The 17467-nt window shown below is 43.6% G+C and overlaps 1 protein-coding gene across 3 annotated transcripts in view; it reads right to left on the reverse strand.

Annotated features, from left to right (window-relative positions):
* ARL15 (ARF like GTPase 15) overlaps positions 1 to 17467 on the reverse strand; it is a 495300-nt gene that overhangs the window by 460421 nt on the left and 17412 nt on the right. For 2 of the 3 annotated variants that reach the window (XM_075541032.1, XM_075541034.1), the window contains exon 2: positions 1412 to 1468. The exons of the other annotated variant lie outside the window; for it this stretch is intronic. In XM_075541032.1, the coding sequence (XP_075397147.1) occupies positions 1412 to 1468 (57 nt within the window). The remainder of the gene's footprint in view (positions 1 to 1411; positions 1469 to 17467) is intronic. 3 annotated transcript variants of the gene reach the window in all.

Genomic DNA, 17467 nt, shown 5'->3' on the forward strand with positions numbered 1-17467 from the left:
TTCTAGGCCTCCAGGTCCCCTGTTTCACAGGCCAAGCAGCCCTCTGCTCTGCCTCACGGTCTCGGGACTGCTCCTCTGCTCTGTCCCACAGACCTGTTGGTGTGACCTCACTGCTAATGTGCCACCACGTCAGGCATGGACCCACACACGCGCTCCGCCAGTGGCTCTTCTTTCTTGGGGGTCACGGGATTCTCCTCCCTGCTCCTTTTTCTAGGATGGCTCACCTCCATGCCTGGTGGACTGGCAAAACTGACCAGACCCTCTGGCCCCGATAGAAGACCCATGCTTCAGCAATTTCACCTCCCACAAGCATCCATACAAAGAACTGTATAAAGCAAATGTGAAAAGTAAAGAATCATCCTGTTCTTCCCTCCACGGCTTCAGAGCAAGCCCTCGCAACCTGAGCACTACAGATATTTGGGGACAGACTAAGTACTTAGCCAGGAGGGTGATTAGCAATACCCATGGCTCCTACCCAGGAGACACCTTTAGTGTATGTCTGCGCATGCTCAAACACGAGCACACACACACGCACACACACACACACACACACACAGCCTTCAGTTGTGGTGACCCAAAATATCTTTAGATAGTGTGCCACAGGCTGTCTAGAGGGCAAACCCGCGGAGTCACTGTCCTAGAGGTAACACCATGTAGACGTTATCCTTTTATCTGGAGTTATTTTATTGGAGTTCCAATGCATGGAATCTGAAAACAAAGGGTCCCAAACTAATTTGGCCAACTGCCTCCTTTTCGGAGAAGACATCACGTAGCGCTCCCTAGACAATGAGTAACTTTTGTACGGCCTACAACCCATAATCCAAGACAAAGTGTAGGCATCTGCAACTAAAGCGTGCCAGGGTCATTCCAGTGCCCCTGGGGAGGGGATCGTCCACTCTGAGAAACACTGCCCTAAAACAATATATTTTGCAGTGGTTTTGTAGTCTTGAACTTTGGAGTACTGTAATCGTACCACATATATTTTCCTCAGACTTGTTTCTTTCACTCAACATGTTTCCTGAGAAGCATTCACGCTGTCGTGCTGTATTGTTAACTGTGGTTCACTGTATGTGTTTTCAGTTCATATTCTATGACAAAGTCTCGAATATCACAAGGTATTAAGCCATTCTGCTATTGATACTTATCCATACAATTTCTAACATTTTTGCTTTTCTAAATACTATTGCTAGCAACATTCCCTGATATAGCTTCTTATAATTATGCACCAGTTTCCCTGGGGGTACGCATCTCAGAATGGAATGTCGTCTCATAATAAGCTACGCTTGTGCTCAATTTCACCATCTTCACACTGGCTGTGCGCATGTGCCCTCCCGTCACTCCCCATGTTCTCCAACAAGTGGTACATTATCATTTCAGAGCTTGTGGTACTGCAAAAATATACATCGCTTACCGTGTACATGCCAATTCTACAAACCGCAAATGAGATCTGGATACATTCAGACATCCTCTACAAGATTAAAATAAGAATACGAGATTTAATTTCTACAAGATTAAAATGAGACTAAGCGATTACAAGCAAATGTGTACCAAAGCCTTCAACTCTTCCCCGCTGCTCTGCGCGCCCTTCCCAGAGGAAATCTATTGTGTGCCGACATCTGCTTTGTGAGCAAGTGCTTGAGTTTGTTCCTTCTAATCTGCTTTTGCTAGGCGAACTCAAATAAAACAGGGATAATACTGCCCTGGGGTATACTGCTTTACCGCGAGAATATAAAGCAGATTAGAGGCATCACTTAAGGACTGTGATTTACAGTAAGGTTTTAATTTCATTTTCTCAAATCATACACGAACATGCAATCTTTCATGATAAGTCTGACAGTAATTCTATAAAGATGTTTTCTTTTTAGTTCAGCTCTTACCAGACCTTAAAGCTCTACAGCCCTAGAGCCAAGAGGTAACCATGGGAAACCAAGGGGAAATCTCATCGCTACATGCTGAAATTCGGAACAGACGAAATTCAGAAGCGAAGTCTGAGGACTGCACTGGCAATTCTCAGCTTAACTTCTCAGAGTCACAATTGCAAGTGAAATTCAGATCCTGACAATCCAAGCCCACTCACAAAACCTTTTGCTTATCAAACATGAGTGTTGATTTCTTTTTTCTTTACTCGGAAGGCTATTTTTAGCACATTAAATTAGTGCATGGTCAAAATCGCTCTAACTTTATATAGTCCATGTGGTTATTATGGTTTATTGTCATCAAGTGAAATCTTCTTGGAGGTTCTGAGGCCATAAGCCGCCGCAGTGAACAGAGAGACAGACTCCCCAGACTCCCGTGACAGCCAAGGGCTTTAGGAGATCATGCTTTTAAGACCATGAAATGGCATCAGGCTGCTTCTACAAGAGGCTCCTGCCTCTTCACACAATACCCATAATAGGCTGAAGTCTGTGTGGCTACAGGTAAAAAAAAGGTAAGAAAAGGATTCCGAAACCAGTGACTATATCTATGAATATTCAAAGTAAGTATGATGGCAATGAAAATTCAAAGCCAGCTCCCCTTTAAAACTTTGAAAAGAGCTCTAAATATTGTTTTCGCTCTTTCTTTTTTAGAGAAAACCAAAACTGATTGAAAATTTACTATCACGGATGATTTCTACTAGCAAGGCATTATTGTTGTTGTTGTTGTTGTTGTTGCAGCTGCCCTGAGTTTATTTTGAATAGGAGACACCACTGAGAACCCAGGGCAATGTTGCCATTGGCCTCTTCAGAGATTAAGACTCAGTGTGTGCCTACTTTTCCACTGTGGAAAATCACTACAATGCGAACATTTGCGACCTAATAGTGAACAACTATCTCAGAAAGCTGGAAAGGTTCTTTTTTCTCAGTAGAAAATACCTGTCTTGTTTTCTACAAGAGACTTCACATCCTGGCCCTCCTTGGAGCTGGGAGTTGTCATGTGACTAAATTCCAGGTCATGAGCTGGCAGGGAAGGACAAGCTCAGGGAACTGACTTGAAGAAGGACCGATTTTCCCTAACCGTGCCATCTTCCTTTGCTGGACTGTAACTGAGCCTCCGCGGCAGTCCATTGGTGACAGTCCTGTCAGGGTGTCCAGACAATGGCAAACGAAGGAGTCGAGCTCACCACGATGCCAGTCTGCAGCCTCGAATGACCACGGGCTTGCTAAAAGACTGCGATGTGTTCCGCTCCGCCTAACCTGATCCCAACTAGCACAGGTGTTTCATTTTGAAACACAGGTATCCCATGGGCAATGGATATAAGTGCCAGGTACACATGGTTCATGTAAGTGGTATCTCTAGACTGCTCCAGTGAAAACATTACAGTGGCAAATGTTGGGTAATAGGTAAGTTTTTTACAACCATGAAAGCACGCAAGGCGTGCAGAGGACCTAGCGAAACAAAAGCGAACTGAATGGAAAATTAAATAAGGGGGAAAGTAGGTATCTCCTCAAAGAGAGAGCTGGAGTCACAGACCAACTCCTTTTACGGACCTTATCATTTTAAAAGGGCAAAATAGTTCTTTTAATTATCTGCTCCTTCTCTCTCACATGCCAAACATACAAGTACTATTATGGGATCACCAAGCCTCGACTTATTCTTTGTCATTGCTTTCATTTTCCTTCCTCACGCCCCATCTTATCTCATTCTTTCTCCAATCTGGACAAACACTGTTTGATCTTGGGACATCCTTAATCAGACCAATGGGCACACCCAGGGTGCACGCTCTAAACTCATTCCAACAAAATGCACCCCAAGAATAGCCTTTTCAAGCTAATGGGTGGGAGTCAGATATAAAGAGTGTTTTGTTTTAACATAATCAAATTTCCTTTGGTCGTAATGTGAGACCTGGTAATAAAATTTAAATGACTAGTGAATATTCTTTCTTCAGTGTAAGGGACCAACCTGAAACCCTATTTTAAATGGTAAGATCTCAGGCCCAGCTGGAATGAGGGAGGGATTAAAGGAGGCGCCGCTCTCCCCATAACCTCCGACTGGTGGTCTTCAATGGGCATTCCCATACCGACATCCACACTTGCTTGAGAAAGAACCAAAGAGTATTATTTTAAAACCTCTGACTGAACACATCGAAAAGACCTGGTTAAAAGCCAACTCACAGAGTGCTTAAAATCTGTTAAAATAAGGGGATGGGGGATGGAATGTATCATCCATAAAACAAGAAAAAGAGAACTTGATTTGAAATTGATATGATTACTTACAGTTTATTGTTGTTTTCTCTATGAAATGTCAAAGGTAAGCATGAAAATAAAGGAGAAAAAAATCTTCAACAAGATAGCAGAAAATGATATTTATAGTATAGTCATACATATATATGACTGCATATATAAGTATGTGTATATTAGTGTTAAAATACAACAAATCTCAGTTCTATTAGGGGATGGAAAAATACCACAATTGTCTTCCTCTAAGAGACCTACTTTTAAAATATTTAGCATGATTAACAGCCCTAATTTCAATGCTCTGCACAAACACTCGGGCTGATAACAGTCAAGAGCATGGTCATGTTTATGTCTCCTCTAGAATTTTGCTTGTGATAAAAATGAACAGGTCAACATATCCAATCCAGCCCTGGAGAACTACCGCACCAATACAAGGGAGCTTCAGAAAGTCCATGGGAAAAGTCCATTATCTTTGCATTACATTTTTCTATGCACCTTTTGAAGTCTGCTGGTATAAAACATCTGCAGACTCCAGCTCAGATCATCTATTTCCAAACCAGGCCAAGTAAGAGCGACCAGCTCAAACACAAAGGGAGTAGAGGCAAAGATGCAGGGTCTGGGGAATTGTAGGGAGAGAAGACCCTCCTAGTGCGCACAAGGTACGGAGGGGAGGGTTCCCCCCAAAGTACTGAGTGGGCAGAATCCTTGTTGAGGGAAAGCCGGTCTGTGATCATCACGCGGCGTTTCCCCCAGACTTGAAACCAACTCCCGGATGCCACCTACTTCAGAGCTGGGATCTCCTTCTGCTCCTGTTGCCACTGAAAATGTTAACAATGAATTATTTAACAACTACCATAATAACCGGAGAGGTTATTTTCCCCTAAAAGAAAACTCTCGTTACACAATAAAATGAATTTTTGTTCTAAGACATGGAGACTTCTGTTCCTCAGCAATGATTAATGGTGTCTCCAGACAAGGAGAAATGAGGATGATAAACAACACAAAAGCAGTAATATTCACCTCTACAGCAAAGCTGATAAAACTGACCTCCCCACATTCTGTGAACCTTTTCAGTGATAAAAGCGCCACCGGCCAGCATCCAAGTAGATGCATACTTCCAGGGAAATCGACAACTATCTGTGGGTGGAATACATGAGATCAACTAGCAATTCATGAAAGGAGTTATTGCCCTTAGCTGTTAGGGGACAAATAAAAGTGACCACAGAGCCACCAAGCAGAAATAACTGCAGATGTCTAAAACGCCACCTGGATAGGGCAGCCCAAAACAATACAAAATGAAAGGGTGCCTGCTGGTGTGGTGGTTACCATTGGGAAGAGAACGCACCAGCACCTCTGAGGAGAGGAAAACCGGCCAAAGGAAGCAAAAACCTTTAGAGCCGAATTTGTCAATTTCATCCTTGCTCGGTTTTCAACCAGTTCAAACATCACTAAGCGTCATATAGGATAGCTAAGCAAGTACAGATTTGGGCACAAATGATGGACAGTAGCAAGAGTTACTGTTCTGGAAAATCTCATTGTGAGAAGTTTTTTTAAGTACCACTTACCTTTGAGGATTTATTCCTTCACTTGTGACCAGGAACTGGGGTAAAAAATCACATCCAAAAGTCAGAGAAGAAAAATTATTTGTTCCACATCTTTACTGTAATAGGCACAGCTAAGTAACCAAGTGACCGAAGGTCAAACCCTGGTATCAAGATCTTCTGGCTCAGTGTTTCCCAAAGTGGGAGATAACATCCCCTGGAAGGCGCTGGAGTGACCCAGGGAGGCTGCCAAATCAGATGCCTATCCGGGAAAGATTTTAATTGCCAGGGGCATGCTGAAGTTTGTTGTTGTTGTTGCTGCTTGTTTGTTTTTAACCTATGCGTTGACTTCAAAGGAAAAAGCAGCAAGTGAACACAGGGGTAGCAGACAATGCACTATCAGTGAGACCAGCATAATGTGAGGTCTGAGCAAAGGGTTTCTAGGAGACAAAGTAGGAGCACTGAACCCATTACCAGGGGTGACCAGAGAGACTTTCTAAAAGAGGCACTTGCTAACGTGCTTCTTAAAAGATTAACAGCCAGGTGCAAGGAGGTTAGAAGGTAAAGATTCCAGAGTGAGGAAAAGCAAGAAATATGGCACAGGATATAAATGCTTGCGAGGTCTAAAGTTATCAACCATGAAAACCCTCCTATTCTTTTCCAATAATCAATTCTCAATCTGACAGGAGTGGGTGGTGCCAATTGATTATCTGCCTAAACATACTAAAATTCATTCACAATAATATCTAAAACACCCCTTTTAAGACTTATCTCTTAACTCCCTGAGAAAGGAATTTCCATTTGGCAAGGACTACGCATATTGGTGCCACGATACACCCCTCCAGATAATAAGGCCCATAAAGCAAGATGGCTATAGTTGATTAAACTAGCAGTCAGTCCACCCTTAAACAAACAACCCAACCACTACAGCGTGGCCTAGCAAGAAGAACTAGACTAGACCAGTCCCAGGCTCCCGAAAGCTTGAGTTGAAGATGAAGCACGTAGTAGCAGTTGGAGGTCAAGCAGAAAGAATGCAAAAGGTAAACATCATGGTCATGAAAAATCAAAAGCTCTAAACCAAAACCAAACTCACTGCCTTCGGGTCAATTCCAATTCACAGTGGTGAAGGATGAAGCATTAAAACAAATTAAATGTGTAAAGAAACCAAAAGATATGGGCATATAAAAAAGAAATACATACATACTTACTTCCTATGGTAGTCATAAAATCTGTTGTCAATTTGAGAGGATTAACAGTGAAGGGATGAATGGGGTCAATCATTGTATAGGCAATGATGCCTCTGTGTGGGCATGGCCTTCCCCTGATGATTCTGGGGATTCCTGTATTTCCTCCTTGGAGGCAGGAGACTAAATCAATATCTCTCTGTTTCTCTTGGAGGCAGGAGACTAAATCAATCTCTGTCTGTCTGTCTGTCTCCCCTCACTCCCTGAGAGACGCTCTACTGACAAGACACATGGCACTATGCTGATAGACTCCATGCCCTGGGAACTGGTCAGGAGAAACATGGAGACCCCTGCCAGTGCTGGGATGCTTCTACCGCCACTGGATGCACAAGATTTTGCACCCGCTGGCTTGTGATCTTCCTGCATTCGGCATCATTGCATGTGTTGCATGAGTCTGAAGAGGACTATATAGATCAGTATCAGACAGATGGGCTAATAGTGGACTTACGGACTTGATCTGGGCTGGGCTGGGATGTTTTCTCAATGTCCAATTGCTCTTGTATATAAAGCTCTTTCTTATACACGAGTGTATCTATGAATTTGTTTCTCTAGTCTACCCCCAACTAACACACTTCCTAGACAGAGAAGACATATAAAAGAGGAGACCGCTAACCCTCCCAGTAATTTCAAATAAAGTATATCCAAAGAGATGCAAGTATGTGGGGGAAATGGCTTCATGTAGCTGAGGAGGAGTGTATTTCTGAGAGAAAATATTATACTCCCCAGTCTTCTGTGTAGCTAGGTATGTCCATGTGCCTATGAAATGTAAGTGGAGAGTCTGAAAAGTCTCTCAGGAGATACATGCTTCTCCTGCCCCTTGTCTATGCAACTGTCCAAAATACAGATGTGATGGCAGCCATTTTGAACTATGAGTTAAATATTCGTACAGAGTATACAGAAGCCTGTTAGCTCTCAAATGACTTAGTTTACTTTTCGGAGGAAAGTAATTATCTATTCAATAGAACAATAAGGAGCTCTCTGGTTAAGTATTGGACTGCTAACCACAAGGTCAGGAGTTCAAATCCACCAGGCGCTCAGGGGGAAAAAGATGAAACTGTATGCTCCCATAAAGATTTACGGTCTTGGAAACCCTATGCTGGATCACTGTGTGCTGAAACCAACTTGACAGCAGTGAATCTGTCTTAGGTTTTGCTTTTCATTTGGGGGTTGCTTTGATTTTTAATCTTGTCATCAATTCTACCACTTTTTGATCCATGCCAAACTGACAGGTGGGAGAGCGATTTGAGACAAGGGTACCTCCACAAGGAGTCTCTTAGTTAACCAGCGGTATTACGACACTGCCGCACTTATACTCGGTGCCAGGCAGTCTTACGTGCTGAAGATTAAACATGAACAAAGCTATTGTTCTCATGGAACCTACTCTCTAGTGTAAACACCAAATAAACTAAGGTACATGTTGATTGGTGTTATGAAGGAAAACTCAAAATCTGCTGCACAGGACTTCTTTTATTTTTTTTAAATCATTTTATTGGGGGCTTGTACAATTCTTATCACAATCCACACATGCATCCAGTGTGTCAAGCACATATGTACATTTGTTGCCATCATCATTCTCAAAACATTTGTCTTCTACTTGAGCCCTTAATATTTGCTGCTCATTTTCCCGTTCCCTCCCCACTCCCCCTACCTCATGAACCCTTCATCATTCATAAATTATTATTTTGTCATATATTACACTGTCCGACATCTCCCCCCACCCCCTTCTCTGCTGTCCCTCCCCCAGGGAGGAGGCCATACGCAGATTCCTATAATCAGTTCCACCTTTCTACCCCACATTCTCTCCACCCTCCAGGTATTGCCACTCTCACCACTGGTCCTGGAGGAGTCATCTGTCCTGGATTCCCTGTGTTTCCAGTTGCCATCTGTACCAATGTACATCCTCTGGTCTAGCCAGATTTGCAAGGTAGAATTGGGATCATGATTGTGGTGGGGAGTAAATATTTAAGAACTAGAGGAAAGTTACATGTTTCATCGTTGCTAGCCTGCACCCTGACTGGCTCATCTCCTCCCACAATCCTTCAGTAAGGGGGTGTCCGGTTGGCTACCATTGGGCTTTGAGTCTCCACTCTGCACTCACCCACATTTTCAATGAGCCTTTTCATGCCTTTCTAAGAAATTAACACTACTTGTCTATTTGTGATGGTCTTATTTTGCTTAGCATAATGTCTTCAAGCTGCAGCAAAACTGTAGCATCTCTCAAAACTTCATTGAGGTACCTTCAGAAGTACCTTACTGGATCCTTTTTCCCGAGATGCCTCGGATAGACTTGAACATCCACTCTTCAGTTAGCAGCTGAGGGCTCTAACAGAGTGTCCTGCCCAGGGACTCCTGCTGTTGTTAGCTATAGTCAAGTCAGCTCCAACATGGTGACCACAGACAAGGTACTGAAATGGTGTCTGGGCTGCTCTCCTCCATGATCGCTAGGAGGTGTGAGTCCACAGTTGGGATGGTTGTGTCATCTGCCTTAATGAGGGCTACTCTCATTTTTGCTGACCCTCTCTCCTTTACAAAATACAGTCTCCTCATGATACATGATGGCCTCCATGCATGCAAAAGCTGGGCTTCAAATTGTTGTGTCGGCAAAGAATATTGACTAGACCCTGGACTGCCAAATGAACAAAGACACCAGTCAGACCGCATTGGAAAGTGGATGATTACAGATGTAGGTGAGTTAAAATTTAACAGCTTATGATTTGATCTCTCTTTTACATATTTTTAATTTGCTCTAGTTTTTACTATTTTCGGCTTTCTTTTTGATTGAGGGTTTTATCTGTTTTGCTTTGTTATTGTTGCTTTTCAGTTGTTTCTCTGCCTTGAATTCCTTGCATGTTTTTCTGTATATGAAATCCGAGATAGGTAAATCCATAGAGACAGTAACTGGATTAAAGACTTCTTGCAGGTATGGCAGGAGAGGTTGGGGGAAATAGGGAGCTAATAACAATGAGTACAAGAAAGAAAATGTTCTAAAATGGATTATGGTGATGATTGTACAACTCTTTTCTAATAGGATACAACTACTAAATTGTATGACGTGTGAATTATATGCCAATAAAACTTTTTAAAAGAAGTTTTAGAAGAAACACGATCAGAGGCCTGCTTAAAAGCGAGGGCGGTGGCTCTTCAGCTTGCTCACTTTGGACGTGTTAATAGGAAGGACGGTATCTGGAGAGAGAGACGTGGTGTTTTGGAAAGTCAAGGGACAACAAACATGAGGGAAACGCTCGTGAGATGGATGACACAACAGTCACAATAATGAATCACGCCAAGCAGCGACCATGAAGATGGCCCAGGAGTGAACGCTGCCCAGCGATTTATTAGAAGATCGTCAGGAGTCAAAGGCTAGTTGATGGCAACTAACAACAACAGCAGGCTGGGGGTTTTACTCTGGCCTCCTCCCCCAGTCCTTAGAACAAAGCTGGTGAGGACCAGTTGGGCTATTTTTCAGGTAAAAAAAAAAAAAGAGTTACAGGAATTTACTAACGTTCTCAAGTCTGACTTTGCAGAGCAGAACCTAGTCAGATCCCGATTTTAAACTCTACACTCCAGATAGAGCCCCCAAAAGGCAATTAATTACAAGTTCCACGATTTAAAAAAAAGAAAATGAAATGTACGTTTATTTTAGAGACGGAAATGAAGAAAACCACGTACAAACGCGTGCTGTATGCGAAGTTTGAAAACAGCAAAGATCACCCACTCACTAGCGTGTGCTGCCAAAGTAACTTGACTTTGAGTAGGCGTCTCAGAATAAAACGCTGCCTTCTGATTGAAGCATGACTAAGGAGTACACAGTGAGCTACTTTAAAACCTGTAACTCTGCTTTGCTGCAAATGTATTCATCAATGTGGTAGGGCACCCAGGTAGCAAAGTTAGGAAAATTTCTCACTGCCATCAAGTCGATGTCAGCTTCTAACAACCATCTAGGACAGGGTAGAACTGCCCTGTGAGTGTCTGAGGCTGTAGAGAGCCCCATTCTTAGATATAATCAACCGTCTGGAGGGAATAGGTCACCGGGCCTGGGGGCATTGGCTGATAGTCTTGGAGGAGACCGAAGTCAACTGGCATAATATTATAAAGTTCACACAGGCATTGTTCAACTCCCTACTTTGATGAGTACAGCCTGGAATCTTGAAAGCTTGTGAGCATCCATCAAAGGTGTAAATATGGGTCTCTCTGTACAGAGAAAATGGAAGTAATAAAAACTGAAGGACACATAAAAATAATTAGCCAGGCAGACTAATGGAACATGCACACATTAGTCTCCACCACCCTCAGAACCAGAAGAACTAGAAAGTGCCTGGCTACCACTGCCAACTGCCTGGAAAGAAGTTCTGGGATAGAGCAGGAGAAAAATGTGGAACAAAACTCAAAACTATAAAGGAGATCGGGCTTACTGGTCAGAGATCGATGAGGAGGGGATCCCTTAGTCGCCTTTCAGGTCTGGAACTGAATTCACATTTGTGTTAGAAGAATCAAGCTTTTAAGATTAAAAAAATTGTTTTAAATTCTCACTGTCACTGAGTCTAGTTGGACAAAGTGTGACCTTCTAGGACAGGGCAGAACTGCCCCTGTGGGGGGGTTCTACGACTATAACTCTTCATGGGAGTAGAAAGCCTCATCTGTCTCCAGAGGAGCAGCTGGTGGCTTTGAATGGTTGACCCTGTGGTTAGCGGCCCAAAGCATAACCACTCTGCCACCAGGGCAGCAGCTATCCAAGGACGGAGGGTTAGAAAAGAGGAGGAAAGGAAACTGAATCCTTGTGAGGAAGTGGGATTGGTGGCGGCACACGGAAGGATTGAAATGGGTGAGTTGAAACAAACTGTATATAAACTGTTGAATGTAAAATTCATGATCTGTTTTGTAAACCTTCACCCAAATCACAATGAAGATGTAAAAAAAAAAACCCATATTTTTACCTGTAATATAATTGTGATTCTGTTGAAATCCTAGTTTTCATTAACAACAATCAAAACAAAAATTCAGAACCAAACACATTACAAGGTAAGCCTTCATCTCTCAGACATGTCTAAATTGAGTTTTGTGTTTATCCAAACAGCATCAAGACCTTCACTCCTGTGTTGTTATATAAACTATAACAAGGACATAAAGTAATAAGTAAACACAAAGTAGTAACATGTGTATAGCAAAATATTTTAAATACCTTGAGTTCTGCGTAAAATGACTAGGAAAACAGGTCTCCTACGTAAAAGAAAAGACTGACTTGAAAGCCTGCCCTCCACCACAGTGCCATTCAAATACCTTCAGACCAAGTGAGAAGTGCTGGATACGTTAGAGCCATCAGAGAAGGGAGAAGGTGACAGGAACCTCTTCGTCCACTTGAGCGTCTCTCCAAAGGCATGAACCCCTTCTAGACCCTCCCCAACCGGTGGACAACCAGTTCGGTCGTCACTTTCCAACCAAAGCTGATGAAAAAGTGTTGATGTCAAGGGCACATGAGGGAGGAGGGAGCGGGGAGGGAGGGAAAAAAAAAAAAAGAGGACCTGATGCAAAGGGCTTAAGTGGAGAGCAAATGCTTTGAGAATGATTGGGGCAGGGAATGTATGGGTGTGCTTTATACAATTGATGTGTGTATATGTATGGATTGTGGTAAGAGTTGTATGAGTCCCTAATAAAATGTAAAAAAAGAAAAGAGGAGAAAAAAAATGATTAGGGCAAAGAATGTACAGATGTGCTTTATACAATTGATGTATGTATATGTATGGATTGTGATAAGAGTTGTATGAGTCCCTAATAAAACGTTTAAAAAAAAAAAAGAAGAAAAAGTGTTGATGAGAAATCCCCTCCTTGCCCTGAGCCTGTATTGGCCTCCTTAGGAATGTGAGCCCCTGTTAGTAAGTGAAGCCGCTGGTCACAGCAATACCTTAAGATGCCTCCGGTACAGAAACCAACACTCTGATTCCACGGGGAGTTAGGGGGGATGTGGGGCGGGAGTTATGCAACACCACCTCTCTTTTTCAAGAAGGTAAATCCTGTTCCTCTAGCCCAATGTTTGGTACTCTATGACCTTAGCCAAACCCACCCTCCTACATGTTCTTGTAAATAAAGTTGAAATGGAACACAGCCATGCCCATGTCTTTATCTATGAGGTTTTCTTAGTACAAAGATGGCTGAAACACAGACCGATGTGGCCCACAGATGCAGACTATCTGGAAAAAAAATTTTAAGTCAGCCTTATTACCTAAGGTTAACCCATAAGCCAAGAGTACAGTATTGCATCCAACATTAGAGGCTATGGTCTCAGTAGGTAAAAGGGTTACCCCCAAAGGTAAAAATCACTCATAGGTAGGCCGAGGTACCAGAGCGCGCTCTCTGAGCTCTGTATTTGAACAACACTGTGGTGGCAGGCAAGCTTTCAAGTGTGTTAGGTTAACTGGGGTAGAATGCTGCCACCAAAATATTAAGCTCTCAGTATACGTGTGTTGAGTGAGGTCACAGGAAAGAAAAAGAGGGGCTAAAAGAGAAGGTACAACTTTTCTTCTCCCAAAACCAATCTGACATGCATCCTTCATGAATACTTGGAACCCTGTTGCTATCATTTGCAGGAGCCCTGGTGGAGTAGTGATTACCCACCTGGCTGCTCACCCCAAGATCAGCAGTTCAAAACCAACAGCCACTCCAATTAAAACCATAATGAGGCTTCCTACTCGCAGAGCAGCTACAGTCCCAGAAACCTCACGGGCACAGTTCTACCCTGCACAGTAGGTTCACTGGAAGTCGGAATCGACTCAATGGCAGTATGGTTTTTGATGATCATTTAGGGCTGTTGAGTCAATTACCACTCATGGCTGCATGGGGTTTTCAAGGTTGGGGTGTACCAGAAGCACATCGCCGGGCCCATCCCCCCAGGTGGTAGGTTCGAACTGCCAACCTTTTGCCTGGTAGTTGAGTCCCACTCAGGGTTACCATTCTAAACCCTAGCAGATCTGTTTCATGACAAATTCTGTAACAAATAAATTGGAGGTATTTGGACACATGGGCTGCACCCATGAATTAAAATCAATAGGCTACAGAGACAATGTTTCATCTCAGCCAGAGAAACACTGATTAAAATGTCATTTGGTAAAAATGTCTTTGTTAATTTCATATCAGGAAAATGCTGTCCATGCCCACTCTTGGAAAAGTAGTCATCTGTGTTGTTGCTGCTGTCGTTTTAAGAGAACCCACCGTAACAGCATAAGAGAATTGAGAGAACCAATCTTTGTCTCTGAGATGAACTTATAATTACTCTGGATGTGGGGAAATAGAAGAGAATTACTTTAAGACAGATAAAGAAGAATCACACCATCCATGAGATTACATCTTCTTGATTCCTCAACTCCATCAACCATAAGAATCATGGTTCTTATGTTGGTTAGTACTGGTAACTTCAAAAACGCCTTGCAATTGAGTCCATGTTGAGTGATAGTCAATGCTGACTCACAGTGACCCCTGTGGGTTTCTGAGAGTGTAACTATCTATGGGAGTAGAAAGCCCAGACTTTCTCCCAAGGAGCTGCTGGTGGTTTGGAACTGTTGACCACGTGGATCGTATCACAACTCGTAACCACGACACCGCCAAGGCTAGTAATGGTGACCTGTGTGCAAACTACACTATGGGCTACATTTTGCACAGTTCATTATTAAGTTACCTTGCTTTTGCAAGTTATTTCACTGCATTTGACCTCTCCTATCTAACAAAGAATTCGACTTGAAGAGTTTTGGAATCAGCAATTGATCATCTTTTCTTATCACAGGACCGGAAAGAGGAATCCTTCGCTATTTTGTGAAACTGTACAACATGGATATTAAACGCATGTAATTCGTTTGCAACATGAATTCGGTGGCTGCAACAATGGGCTCAAGCCTAGAAGCAACTGTGAGGAGGGCACAGGAGCACATCATATCTGGCTTTGTTGTGTGTAGGTCACTGTGGGTCAGAACTGACTCGATGGCACCTAAGGACAGACAAAACAACAACGGATTTTACGATCCAAACGTAAGCATAGAAGAAGAAGAAAAACACAAACTATCCTCTGGGTCTTTCCAAAGGTGCCCCCAAATAGTGGTGCATCCCCTGCCAAATACAAGCATATTTGGGAGGAAAAGCAAGGGACCAGTCACACAGGATTATCTTTCCTATGAGTTTCAGTAGCAGACAAGTTAGCAGCCGAGTCCCTAAGAAATGACAAAGAAGTAGCACGGCCCAGGGAGCCCCAAAGTGAGCAAATAAGCCTGTCCAAATGGCTCAGTCTCTGAAATACCCATCTGAAAACCTCAACAAGCCATGGGAAACATGGCACACTTGAGAAAAATAATGATAAAACAACAACAAACAGAGGCCATCAAATCAATTCTGACTCGTGGCGACTTACCTGTGTCAGTGTTTGTTAGCTTGCTCTAGACCAGTGGTTCTCAACCTTCCTAAGGCCGCGACCCTTAAATACAGTTCCTCATGTTGTGCTGACCCCCAACCATAAAATTATTTTCGTTGCTACTTCATAACTGTAATTTTGTTACTGTTATGAATCAGGTGATCCTTGTGAAAGGGTCGTTCCACCCCCCCAAAGGGGTCGCGACCCACAGGTTGAGAACTGCTGCTCCAGAGGCTTTCAGATGGCTAGGAGGCTGCCCCACCTGACACCTGAGGCATTCTGAACTTCCAATCTGCTGATGAGCAGTGAAGGGAAATATTATCAGTGAGCAAATAAAACAGAGAAAGAGAAACCCAGTCACCACCAGAGTCCCACAATAGCTCAGTTACTTGAAGAGTCAGGAAACATTCAAAATGACAGAGGTCACCGGTCTTCGGCAGTAAATCTGCTCGCTCCTCCACAGCACGTCGCCTCTCAGGGAACATTCACGGGGGGAAAGGGGGCTAACACGCTGGCCAGTAAGTCACAGGGTGAGGAAGAAAGTGGACGCTCAGGAAGCTCAGTGCCAACAAAAGGGAAGATGAAAGGTCCAAACAACATTATCAATCCAGAGTAGGGCCTCAGGAAAGCTGCCTACTAATTCAGAGTGAGCTGCCTGCCTTTGGCCAGATTTATGTAACAGCCAGAAACAGCAGCAGCCTGAGGACGGCGGCTGCCACACCAGGACCTTTCACCCCTGTAAATCAGAAACAGCTGCCACTGAAACACACACACACACACACACATGCACGCACGCACACACGCACACATGCATACACACACAGCTGCCGTATCTAGCCCTATACTTAGGAGATTCCTAAGGGTAAAAAAAATTAATGGAATTAGTGTAGAATCTTTTAGGCAATACTACCATAAATCCTTGTGGAATATACAAAAATCCCAGGTTAACAATAACAAAAACTTTCCTAGTACTCTCTTCCAGTGCCAGCCTCTCTTTAAATTGCTTCTCTCACAAGCAGAGCTCCTAGCTCAGACAGAGGGTGCTAGTACATGGTTGGGCTCAGAGGCCGCTCCTCCTCTGCCCTAAGGAGTCAGTATGAGTCAGACTTGTGTCAAGGACAGTGAGTCTGGTGGGTTTGGTTGTTTGGACCTGAACCAGGCTCAGGGATATACCATATATACTCATGTATAAGCCGAGCTTTTCAACACACAAAAAAATGAGCTGAAAAACGGGTTCGGCTTATACACGGGTCAGTGGTACCCCAGCGAGGTGTAACATCTCGCAGGTGATTGCCATTCCTCCGCTGTTCATTCAAAGCCCCGCTGACACTGCAGGGCTTTGAATGTTTGTTTACTCACATCTAACCAATCAGAGCCACCCTATGACGTGGACAGCTCCAATTCGCAGAAGCACCTGTAGTGATTCACTTACGTAGGCAGCTGAACTGGTAAGGATGTGTCTGTGGCTGCGCTCCTTCTCTCCCCTCTGGTCTCAGTGTTAATTCACATCCTGTATTTCCCACACTAGGCTTATACATGAGTCAATCAGTTTTTCTGGTTTCTCAAATTAATAATTAGGTACCTCGGCATATACTCGGGTCGGCTTATATTCCAGTATATATGGTAACTCTAAGAGGGACAGCACTGTGACACAATGCTTTATCCTGTCACAGAGGAAAAGACAGAGCCTGAGAGAAAGCCTTGTCTAGCTCCCTGAGGAATTTTGTCCCAATTTACAAGGGACTCAAGATGAGCCGGGGCCAAATGTCATCCGCCCTGGACCCCTTGGGCAGGCCCCTCTATACTGTGTCCAGTACAAGGAACTGACAATCTTTGTCGTGAGGTGCTGGAAGGAAAAGAGAGTACTTAAATACAAATGGAGGGGCTGGGGAGGTGAGGTGGGGTCAGAAAGGCAACTCTCAGAGCAGAAAAACAGATATTCTATTCCTGGAGTATGACACTCTGAGACAGTTTTAACTAAATAGGAAAAAGTAGGATCCAGTGGGCCTTTTCGCCCCGCTCACATCCGTCCAATCACTCAATGTTCAATTGCTCTGGACATCACACATAAGAGCAGCTAAGCAGCCTGCCCACAGCAGGCCCGACTCCTGGCTCCAGCACACACACGCCTGTGACTGA

The sequence above is a fragment of the Tenrec ecaudatus genome, chromosome 2 (assembly GCF_050624435.1).
Source record: "Tenrec ecaudatus isolate mTenEca1 chromosome 2, mTenEca1.hap1, whole genome shotgun sequence".
Classification (NCBI taxonomy): Eukaryota; Metazoa; Chordata; class Mammalia; order Afrosoricida; family Tenrecidae; genus Tenrec; species Tenrec ecaudatus.